Source organism: Salvelinus namaycush, chromosome 5, assembly GCF_016432855.1.
Source record: "Salvelinus namaycush isolate Seneca chromosome 5, SaNama_1.0, whole genome shotgun sequence".
Lineage (NCBI taxonomy): Eukaryota > Metazoa > Chordata > Actinopteri > Salmoniformes > Salmonidae > Salvelinus > Salvelinus namaycush.
This window is the reverse complement of record NC_052311.1, coordinates 1,279,127-1,291,392: the sequence shown is the minus strand read 5'-3', so window position 1 is coordinate 1,291,392 and position 12,266 is coordinate 1,279,127. Positions and strand designations below refer to the sequence as shown.

General features: G+C 45.0%; 1 protein-coding gene across 1 annotated transcript in view; it reads left to right on the top strand.

The window, feature by feature from the left end:
* LOC120048899 (PDZ and LIM domain protein 7-like) overlaps positions 1 to 12,266 on the top strand; it is a 104,088-nt gene that overhangs the window by 84,693 nt on the left and 7,129 nt on the right. The window contains exons 12-14 of the mRNA XM_038995215.1: positions 4,533 to 4,591; positions 4,848 to 5,079; positions 6,318 to 6,498. Coding sequence (XP_038851143.1) covers positions 4,533 to 4,591; positions 4,848 to 5,079; positions 6,318 to 6,498 — 472 coding nt within the window. The remainder of the gene's footprint in view (positions 1 to 4,532; positions 4,592 to 4,847; positions 5,080 to 6,317; positions 6,499 to 12,266) is intronic.

Here is a 12,266-nt window from a genome sequence, read left to right as displayed (position 1 = left end):
AGACGAATGCTGTAGACACCTGTTACTGAGACGAATGCTGTAGACACCTGTTACTGAGACGAATGCTGTAGACACCTGTTACTGAGACGAATGCTGTAGACACCTGTTACTGAGACGAATGCTGTAGACACCTGTTACTGAGACGAATGCTGTAGACACCTGTTACTGAGACGAATGCTGTAGACACCTGTTACTGAGACGAATGCTGTAGACACCTGTTACTGAGACGAATGCTGTAGACACCTGTTACTGAGACGAATGCTGTAGACACCTGTTACTGAGACGAATGCTGTAGACACCTGTTACTGAGACGAATGCTGTAGACACCTGTTACTGAGACGAATGCTGTAGACACCTGTTACTGAGACGAATGCTGTAGACACCTGTTACTGAGACGAATGCTGTAGACACCTGTTACTGAGACGAATGCTGTAGACACCTGTTACTGAGACGAATGCTGTAGACACCTGTTACTGAGACGAATGCTGTAGACACCTGTTACTGAGACGAATGCTGTAGACACCTGTTACTGAGACGAATGCTGTAGACACCTGTTACTGAGACGAATGCTGTAGACACCTGTTACTGAGACGAATGCTGTAGACACCTGTTACTGTGGCGGCTGTAGACACCTGTTACTGTGGCGGCTGTAGACACCTGTTACTGAGGCGGCTGTAGACACCTGTTACTGAGGCGGCTGTAGACACCTGTTACTGAGGCGGCTGTAGACACCTGTTACTGAGGCGGCTGTAGACACCTGTTACTGAGGCGGCTGTAGACACCTGTTACTGAGGCGGCTGTAGACACCTGTTACTGAGGCGGCTGTAGACACCTGTTACTGAGGCGGCTGTAGACACCTGTTACTGAGGCGGCTGTAGACACCTGTTACTGAGGCGGCTGTAGACACCTGTTACTGAGGCGAATGCTGTAGACACCTGTTACTGAGGCGAATGCTGTAGACACCTGTTACTGAGGCGAATGCTGTAGACACCTGTTACTGAGGCGAATGCTGTAGACACCTGTTACTGAGGCGAATGCTGTAGACACCTGTTACTGAGGCGAATGCTGTAGACACCTGTTACTGAGGCGAATGCTGTAGACACCTGTTACTGAGGCGAATGCTGTAGACACCTGTTACTGAGGCGAATGCTGTAGACACCTGTTACTGAGACGAATGCTGTAGACACCTGTTACTGAGACGAATGCTGTAGACACCTGTTACTGAGACGAATGCTGTAGACACCTGTTACTGAGACGAATGCTGTAGACACCTGTTACTGAGACGAATGCTGTAGACACCTGTTACTGAGACGAATGCTGTAGACACCTGTTACTGAGACGAATGCTGTAGACACCTGTTACTGAGACGAATGCTGTAGACACCTGTTACTGAGACGAATGCTGTAGACACCTGTTACTGAGACGAATGCTGTAGACACCTGTTACTGAGACGAATGCTGTAGACACCTGTTACTGAGACGAATGCTGTAGACACCTGTTACTGAGACGAATGCTGTAGACACCTGTTACTGAGACGAATGCTGTAGACACCTGTTACTGAGACGAATGCTGTAGACACCTGTTACTGAGACGAATGCTGTAGACACCTGTTACTGAGACGAATGCTGTAGACACCTGTTACTGAGACGAATGCTGTAGACACCTGTTACTGAGACGAATGCTGTAGACACCTGTTACTGAGACGAATGCTGTAGACACCTGTTACTGAGGCGGCTGTAGACACCTGTTACTGAGGCGGCTGTAGACACCTGTTACTGAGGCGGCTGTAGACACCTGTTACTGAGGCGGCTGTAGACACCTGTTACTGAGGCGGCTGTAGACACCTGTTACTGAGGCGGCTGTAGACACCTGTTACTGAGGCGGCTGTAGACACCTGTTACTGAGGCGGCTGTAGACACCTGTTACTGAGGCGGCTGTAGACACCTGTTACTGAGGCGGCTGTAGACACCTGTTACTGAGACGGCTGTAGACACCTGTTACTGAGACGGCTGTTACTGAGACGAATGCTGTAGACACCTGTTACTGAGACGAATGCTGTAGACACCTGTTACTGAGACGGCTGTTACTGAGACGAATGCTGTAGACACCTGTTACTGAGACGAATGCTGTAGACACCTGTTACTGAGGCGGCTGTAGACACCTGTTACTGAGACGGCTGTAGACACCTGTTACTGAGGCGGCTGTAGACACCTGTTACTGAGACGGCTGTAGACACCTGTTACTGAGACGGCTGTAGACACCTGTTACTGAGACGGCTGTTACTGAGACGAATGCTGTAGACACCTGTTACTGAGACGGCTGTAGACACCTGTTACTGAGACGGCTGTAGACACCTGTTACTGAGGCGGCTGTAGACACCTGTTACTGAGGCGGCTGTAGACACCTGTTACTGAGGCGGCTGTAGACACCTGTTACTGAGGCGGCTGTAGACACCTGTTACTGAGGCGGCTGTAGACACCTGTTACTGAGGCGGCTGTAGACACCTGTTACTGAGGCGGCTGTAGACACCTGTTACTGAGGCGGCTGTAGACACCTGTTACTGAGGCGGCTGTAGACACCTGTTACTGAGGCGGCTGTAGACACCTGTTACTGAGGCGGCTGTAGACACCTGTTACTGAGGCGGCTGTAGACACCTGTTACTGAGGCGGCTGTAGACACCTGTTACTGAGGCGGCTGTAGACACCTGTTACTGAGGCGGCTGTAGACACCTGTTACTGAGGCGGCTGTAGACACCTGTTACTGAGGCGGCTGTAGACACCTGTTACTGAGGCGGCTGTAGACACCTGTTACTGAGGCGGCTGTAGACACCTGTTACTGAGGCGGCTGTAGACACCTGTTACTGAGGCGGCTGTAGACACCTGTTACTGAGGCGGCTGTAGACACCTGTTACTGAGGCGGCTGTAGACACCTGTTACTGAGACGGCTGTAGACACCTGTTACTGAGGCGGCTGTAGACACCTGTACTGAGACGGCTGTAGACACCTGTTACTGAGACGGCTGTAGACACCTGTTACTGAGACGGCTGTAGACACCTGTTACTGAGACGGCTGTAGACACCTGTTACTGAGACGGCTGTAGACACCTGTTACTGAGACGAATGCTGTAGACACCTGTTACTGAGGCGAATGCTGTTAACTCTAAAGAAGGGGTAGGCAACTTGATTCAGCCACGGCGGACGGTCGGGACATAATCACCATCGTCATCATGATTATAATAATTTGTACACTGCAAATTGACCACAACTAAGCCCAAAAACAGGTTGTTATTTTCAAATACAATCATGCCATACCTGGATTACATTGAGACGTGATTAAATCTCTTTTGTAGGAAGGAAATAACTTGGGAAAAGATTTCCTAAATTATACACTTGACCAACCGCCTCAATTTGGTTGTTGAAAGTATTTTTTTTACATTGGATAAAAGTAGAGACTCAGAGGTACTAAATGGTATATCATACACTGTAGTTGAGGAACAATGGGAAAGAAATTCTGCTTTGAAAGTTGATAAACCTGTAACCCCACATTTGAGAAAATGGCCCTTGAATGTTTTGGTACCTACTGGAGAGCTCTTCCTTGTCTACACCCATTCATTATCGTTCACACCCTCTTAAGCCTCAGCCCCACCCATCTCTTTAAGGATTCACATGTGAGGCCATTTGCTAAACAGAGTGAGGTAGTGTAGTAAACAACCACATTTGTAACTAGTAGCCTACAATAACACTCCAGGTAAAAATACACTTGATCCTTGTCCTACATCCTAATTCGACTTTGGTGCAGGTCAAATCAAATCAAATTTATTTATATAGCCCTTCGTACATCAGCTGATATCTCAAAGTGCTGTACAGAAACCCAGCATAAAACCCCAAACAGCAAGCAATGCAGGTGTAGAAGCACGGTGGCTAGGGAAAAAACTCCCTGAAGGCCAAAACCTAGGAAGAAACCTAGAGAGGAACCAGGCTATGAGGGGTGGCCAGTCCTCTTCTGGCTGTGCCGGGTGGAGATTATAACAGAACATGGCCAAGATGTTCAAATGTTGTCCCGTTGTTCTTCACATTACTGTGTCTGGTAAACACACACTATATCAAATAAAATCTAAGTTTATTTGTCACATGCACAGGATACAGAAGGTGTAAACGGTACAGTGAAACGGTTACTTGCATAGTAGCAATGTCAAAAATAGTGTCCAGATGATAAAACTATTTTATAATTATTGAATGATGCACAGTATTCTCAAGACACTTGTCCAAGTTGATGGTTCATGTGAAAGAAATGGATGTGTCGGAGGAAACACTGCTCAACTGACGACCGGAGTCAGCCCGCCACAAGGAGTCACTAGAGCACAATGAGCCAAGTAACCATTTTATGCTCCTTCGATTTAAAAAAATTCAATAAAATGCACTCCGAACTCACTCCATGATGATGATGTCAGACACTGCTGCCATTCTACCTCTTCTGAGTCACCATGGTAACCCTATAGCACCTGTTCCTAAGGAAGTGTGTGTTTCTTCCCAGCATCAAGGCGTCTCGGTCACCTGCTAAGGCCCAGACCCAGACAGCCGACAAACCTGACGGTGAGTTACTGGAGGTCAGAGTTCAAATGACAGGGATGCTGGTAATTTAACATACAAAATCCAAGCCTTTATTTAGTAGTTAGATGCATTATAACATGCTATAAGCATTGAAATATGCATTATAGCATGAGCTATAAGCATAGTAATATATTGTAACATGTGCTATAAGCATCCATACAGTCCCATGGTTCCTTATAATATACTATATGAGTCTTCCTGTTTGTGTTGTATTAATACATTTCTCTGGGTTCCCCAGCCTCTAAGGCTCCAGTCAACTCTGGTCCTAAGGTGCGTCCTCCGTGGGTGACTGACCCAGGTTTCGCTGACCGTTACGCCCCAGACAAGACCAGTACGGTTCTGACCCAGCACAGGCAGCCGGCCCAGCCTACGCCCATGCAGAACCGCTCCTCTATCCTACAGGCAGCTCAGCAGGCACCCGAGGACAGCGGAAGGACCCCTCTCTGTGGAGCCTGCAAAAAGATCATTAGGTGGGAACCATATGATTATATTGCCCCCTGTCTGTTAGATTAATAACAGCAAGGCCTTTATTTACTACTGCCCCCTGTCTGTTAGATTAATAACTGCAAGGCCTTTATTTACTACTGCCCCCTGTCTGTTAGATTAATAACAGCATGGCCTTTATTTACTACTGCCCCCTGTCTGTTAGATTAATAACAGCATGGCCTTTATTTACTACTGCCCCCTGTCTTGTTAGATTAATAACTGCAAGGCCTTTATTTACTACTGCCCCCTGTCTGTTAGATAATAACTGCAAGGTCTTTATTTACTACTGCCCCTGTCTGTTTAGATTAATAACTGCAAGGCTTTATTTACTACTGCCCCCTGTCTGTTAGATTAATACCTGCATGGTCTTTATTTACTACTGCCCTGTCTGTTATTAATAACTGCAACGCTTTATTTACTACTGCCCCCTGTCTGTTAGATTATAACTGCAAGGCCTTTATTTACTACTGCCCCTGTCTGTTAGATTAATAATGACATGGTCTTTATTTACTACTGCCCCCTGTCTGTTAGATTAATAACTGCAAGGTCTTTATTTACTACTGCCCCCTGTCTGTTAGATTAATAACTGCATGGCCTTTATTTACTACTGCCCCCTGTCTGTTAGATTAATACCTGCAAGGCCTTTATTTACTACTGCCCCTGTCTGTTAGATTAATAACTGCAAGGCCTTTATTTACTACTGCCCCCTGTCTGATTAATAACTGCCTTGCAGTTTACTACTGCCCTCTGTCTGATATATATATATATATATATATACACTGCTCAAAAAACACAACACAGCAGGTCAACACAGCAACTGCTGTTCCCTACATGAGTTCTAGGTGAAAAAGTAGTGTCGTGTATAGAGAATAAACTCTATAGACTATGTTTACTGGAACGAACTGCTAAGCCCTGATTTACTAGACCATGTGACCCATCATTTCATAATAGACTAGGTGTACTGGATCTGATTTCCTAGACCATGTGACCTGACCAGGTAATACTCTTGGTAATTTATATAACCTCATTTATTCTTCAAATAAAAATAACTGGTAATGACCTGACACCATCTGACAGTTAAGTTGATAATGTACATACAGTAAGTCATGTCTGTGATGGTAGGATCACTATTTTCCATTATAGAGAGCTGTGCCTAGATACCTCTGTTACTCTTAGCTGGGCTTATCTAACTGGTGTTTACGTTGTGTGTGTGTGTGTGTAGGGGCCGGTATCTGGTGGCGCTTGGTCAGTCCTGGCACCCAGAAGAGTTCCAGTGTTCCCAGTGTAAGGTGTTGTTGGATGAGGGAGGATTCTTTGAGGAGAGGGGCTCAGTCTTCTGCACCAAGTGTTATGATAACCGCTACGCTCCCAACTGTGCCAAATGCAAGAAGATTATCATAGGGGTAAGATCTCTACTGTCTGTCTACCGTCATCTATGAGAATACTGTGGAATGTAGACCACAGGCTAGTTTAGCAGGACAGGTCTACCGTCATCTATGAGAATACTGTGGAATGTAGACCACAAGCTAGTTTAGCAGGACAGGTCTTACCGTCATCTATGAGAATACTGTGGAATGTAGACCACGAGCTAGTTTAGCATGAGCAGGTCTACCGTTCATCTATTAGGAATACTGTGGAATGTAGACGCACGAGCTAGTTTATCAGGACAGGTCTACCATCATCTATGAGAATACTGTGAATGTAGACCACAGCTAGTTTTAGCAGACAGGTCTACCATCATCTATGAGAATACTGTGGAATGTAGACCACAAGCTAGTTTAGCAGGACAGGTCTACCGTCATCTATGAGAATACTGTGGAATGTAGACCACAAGCTAGTTTAGCAGGACAGGTCTACCGTCATCTATGAGAATACTGTGGAATGTAGACCACAGGCTAGTTTAGCAGGACAGGTCTACCATCATCTATGAGAATACTGTGGAATGTAGACCACAAGCTAGTTTAGCAGGACAGGTCTACCATCTATGAGAATACTGTGGAATGTAGACCACAAGCTAGTTTAGCAGGACCAGTCTACCATCATCTATGAGAATACTGTGGAATGTAGACCACAAGCTAGTTTAGCAGGACAGGTCTACCGTCATCTGAGATATACTGTGAATGTAGACCACAAGCTAGTTAGCAGGACAGGTCTACGTCATCTAGAGAATACTGTGGAATGTAGACCACAACTAGTTTAGCAGGACAGGTCTACCATCATCTATGAATACTGTGAATGTAGACCACAAGCTAGTTTAGCAGGACAGGTCTACCGTCATCTATGAGAATACTGTGGAATGTAGACCACAAGCTAGTTTAGCAGGACAGGTCTACCATCATCTATGAGAATACGTGGAATGTAGACACAAGCTAGTTTAGCAGACAGTCTACCGTCATCTATGAGAATACTGTGGAATGTAGACCACAAGCTGTTTGCAGGACAGGTCTACCGTCATCTGAGATACTGTGGAATGTAGACCACAAGCTAGTTTAGCAGGACAGGTCTACCATCATCTATAGAATACTGGGAATGTAGACCACAAGCTAGTTTAGCAGGACAGTCTACCATCATCTATGAGAATACTGTGGAATGTAGACCACAGCTAGTTTAGCAGGACAGGTCTACCATCATCTATGAGAATACTGTGGAATGTAGACCACAAGCTAGTTTAGCAGGACAGGTCTACCGTCATCTATGAGAATACTGTGGAATGTAGACCACAAGCTAGTTTAGCAGGACCAGTCTACCATCATCTATGAGAATACTGTGGAATGTAGACCACAAGCTAGTTTAGCAGGACAGGTCTACCGTCATCTGAGAATACTGTGGAATGTAGACCACAAGCTAGTTTAGCAGGACAGGTCTACCGTCATCTATGAGAATACTGTGGAATGTAGACCACAAGCTAGTTTAGCAGGACAGGTCTACCATCTATGAGAATACTGTGTAATGTAGACCACAAGCTAGTTTAGCAGGACAGGTCTACCATCATCTATGAGAATACTGTGGATGTAGGACCACAAGCTAGTTTAGCAGGACAGGTCTACCATCATCTATGAGAATACTGTGGATGTAGACCACAAGCTAGTTTAGCAGGACAGGTCTACCATCTATGAGAAAATCTTGGAATGTAGACCAACAGCTAGTTTAGGCGGACAGGTCTACCATTCTATGAGATACTGTGGAATGTAGACCACAAGCTAGTTTGCAGGACAGGTCTACCATCATCTATGAGAATACTGGAATGTAACCACAGGCTAGTTTAGCAGGACAGGTGCTACCTCTCTATTAGAATACTGTGGAATGTTACCACAGGTAGTTTAGCAGGACAGGTCTACCATCATCTATGAGAATACTGTGGAATGTAGACCACAAGCTAGTTAGCGGACAGGTCTACTCTCTATGAGAATACTGTGGAATGTAGACCACAAGCTAGTTTAGCGGGCAGTCTACCATCATCTATGAAATACTGTGGATGTAGACCACAGCTAGTTTAGCAGGACAGGCTACCGTCATCTATGAGAATACTGTGGAATGTAGACCACAAGCTAGTTTTAGCAGGACAGGTCTACCATCATCTATGAGAATACTGTTGATGTAGACCACAAGCTAGTTTAGCGGACAGGTCTCTACCGTCATCTATGAGAATACTGTGAATGTAGACCACAGGCTAGTTTAGCAGGACAGGTCTACCATCATCTATGAGAATACTGTGGAATGTAGACCACAAGCTAGTTTAGCAGGACAGGTCTACCATCTATGAGAATACTGTGGAATGTAGACCACAAGCTAGTTAGCAGACAGGGTCTACCGCATCATCTATGAGAATACCTGTGGAATGTAACCACAAGCTAGTTAGCAGGACAGTCTACCATCATCTATGAGAATACAGTGGAATGTAGACCACAAGCTAGTTAGCAGGAACAGTCTACCATCATCTATGAGAATACTGTGGAATGTAGACCACAACTAGTTAGCAGGACAGGTCTACCGTCATCTATGAGAATACTGTGGAATGTAGACCACAGGCTAGTTTAGCAGGACAGGTCTACCATCATCTATGAGAATACTGTGGAATGTAGACCACAAGCTAGTTTAGCAGGACAGGTCTACCATCTATGAGAATACTGTGGAATGTAGACCACAAGCTAGTTTAGCAGGACAGGTCTACCATCATCTATGAGAATACGTGGAATGTAACCACAAGCTAGTTTAGCAGGACAGGTCTACCATCATCTATGAGAATACAGTGGAATGTAGACCACAAGCTAGTTTAGCAGGACAGGTCTACCATCATCTATGAGAATACTGTGGAATGTAGACCACAAGCTAGTTTAGCAGGACAGTCTACCATCATATGAAATACAGTGAATGAACCACAGGCTAGTTTAGCAGGACAGGTCTACCGTCTATGAGAATACTGTGGAATGCTAGTTTAGCAGGACAGGTCTACCATCATCTATGAGAATACTGTGGAATGTAGACCACAAGCTAGTTTAGCAGGACAGGTCTACCATCATCTATGAGAATACTGTGGAATGTAGACCACAAGCTAGTTTAGCAGGACAGGTCTACCGTCATCTATGAGAATACTGGTGGAATGTAGACCACAAGCTAGTTTAGCAGACAGGTCTACCGCATCTATGAGAATACTGTGGAATGTAGACACAAGCTAGTTAGCAGGACAGGTCTACCCCATCATCTATGAGAATACTGTGGAATGTAGACCACAAGCTAGTTTAGCAGGACAGGTCTACCATCATCTATGAGAATACTGTGGAATGTAGACCACAAGCTAGTTTAGCAGGACAGGTCTACCATCATCTATGAGAATACTGTGGAATGTAGACCACAGGCTAGTTTAGCAGGACAGGTCTACCATCATCTATGAGAATACTGTGGAATGTAGACCACAAGCTAGTTTAGCAGGACAGGTCTACCGTCATCTATGAGAATACTGTGGAATGCTAGTTTAGCAGGACAGGTCTACCATCATCTATGAGATACTGTGGAAATTAGACCACAACTAGTTAGCAGACAGGTCTACCGTCATCTATGAGAATACTGTGGAATGTAGACCACAGGCTAGTTTAGCAGGACAGGTCTACCATCATCTATGAGATACTGTGGTAGACCACAAGCTAGTTTAGCAGAGACATGTCTACCATCTCATGAGAATATGTGGAATGTAGACCACAAGCTAGTTTTAGCAAGGACAGGTCTACCGTCATCTATGAGAATACTGTGGAATGTAGACCACACAGCTAGTTTAGCAGGACAGGTCTACCATCATCTATGACAATACGTGGAATGTAGACACAAAGCTAGTTTAGCAGGACAGTCTAACATATTATGAGAATACTGTGGAATGTAGACACACAAAGCTAGTTTACGCAGGACAGGTCTACCGTCATCTATGAGAATACTGTGGAAGTAGACCAAAGCTAGTTAGCAGGACAGGTCTACTCATCCTATGAATACTGGGAATGTAGACCACAAGCTAGTTATGCAGGACAGGCTAACCGTCATCTATGAGAATACTGTGGAATGTAGACCACAAGCGTAGTTTAGCAGGACAGGCTACCGTCATCTATGAGAATACTGTGGAATGTAGACCACAAGCTAGTTTAGCAGGACAGGTCTACCATCTATGAGAATACTGTGGAATGTAGACCACAAGCTAGTTTAGCAGGACAGGTCTACCATCTATGAGAATACTGTGGAATGTAGACCACAAGCTAGTTTAGCAGGACAGCTAACCCATCTATGAGAATACTGTGGATGTAGACCACAGCTAGTTTTAGCAGGACAGGTCTACCATCATCTATGAGCAATACTGTGGAATGTAGACCACAAGGTAGTTTAGCAGGACAGGTCCTACCATCATCTATGAGAATACTGTGGAATGTAGACCACAAGCTAGTTTAGCAGGACAGGTCTACCAGCATCTATGAGAATACTGTGGAATGTAGACCACAGGCTAGTTTAGCAGACAGGTCTACCATCATCTATGAGAATACTGTGGAATGTAGACACGAGCTAGTTTAGCAGGACAAGGTCTACCAGTCATCTATGAGAATAACTGGAATGTAGACCACAAGCTAGTTTAGCAGGACAGGTCTACCATCATCTATGAGAATACAGTGGAATGTAGACCACAGGCTAGTTTAGCAGGACAGGTCTACCGTCTATGAGAATACTGTGGAATGCAGACCACAGTAGTTTAGCAGGTACAGGTCTACCGCATCTATGAGAATACTGTGGAATGTAGACCACAAGGAGTTTAGCAGGACAGGTCTACCATCATCTATGGAGAATACTGTGGAATGTAGACCACAAGCTAGTTAGCAGGACAGGTCTACCTCATCTATGAGAATACTGTGGATGTAGACCACAGCTAGTTTGCAGGACAGGTCTACCATCATCTATGAGAATACATGTGGAATGTAGACCACAACTAGTTAGCAGGACACAGTCTACCATCATCTATGAGAATACTGTGGAATGTAGACCAAGCTAGTTTAGCAGGACAGGTCTACCCATCTATGAGAATACTGTGGAATGTAGACCACAGCTAGTTTAGCAGGACAGGTCTACCATCATTCTATGAGAATACTGTGGAATGTAGACCACAAGCTAGTTTAGCAGGACAGGTCTACCATCATCATGAGAATACTGTGGAATGTAGACCACAAGCTAGTTTAGCAGGACAGTTACCATCATCTATGAGAATACAGTGGAATGTAGACCACAAGCTAGTTTAGCAGGACAGGTCTACCATCATCTATGAGAACAGTGGAATGTAGACCACAAGCTAGTTTGCAGGACAGGTCTACCTCATCTATGAGAATACTGTGGAATGTAGACCACAGCTAGTTTAGCAGGACAGGCTACCATCATCATAGAATACGTGGAATGTAGACCACAGCTAGTTTAGCAGGACAGGTCTACATCGTATGAGAATACTGTGGAATGCCAGTTTGGCAGGACAGTCCTACCATCATCTATGAGATACTGTGAATGTAGACCACAAGCAGTTTAGCAGGACAGGTTACCATCATCTATGAGAATACTGTGGAATGTAGACCACAAGCTAGTTTAGCAGGACAGGTCTACCATCATCTATGAGAATACTGTGGAATTAGACCACAGCTAGTTTAGCAGGACAGGG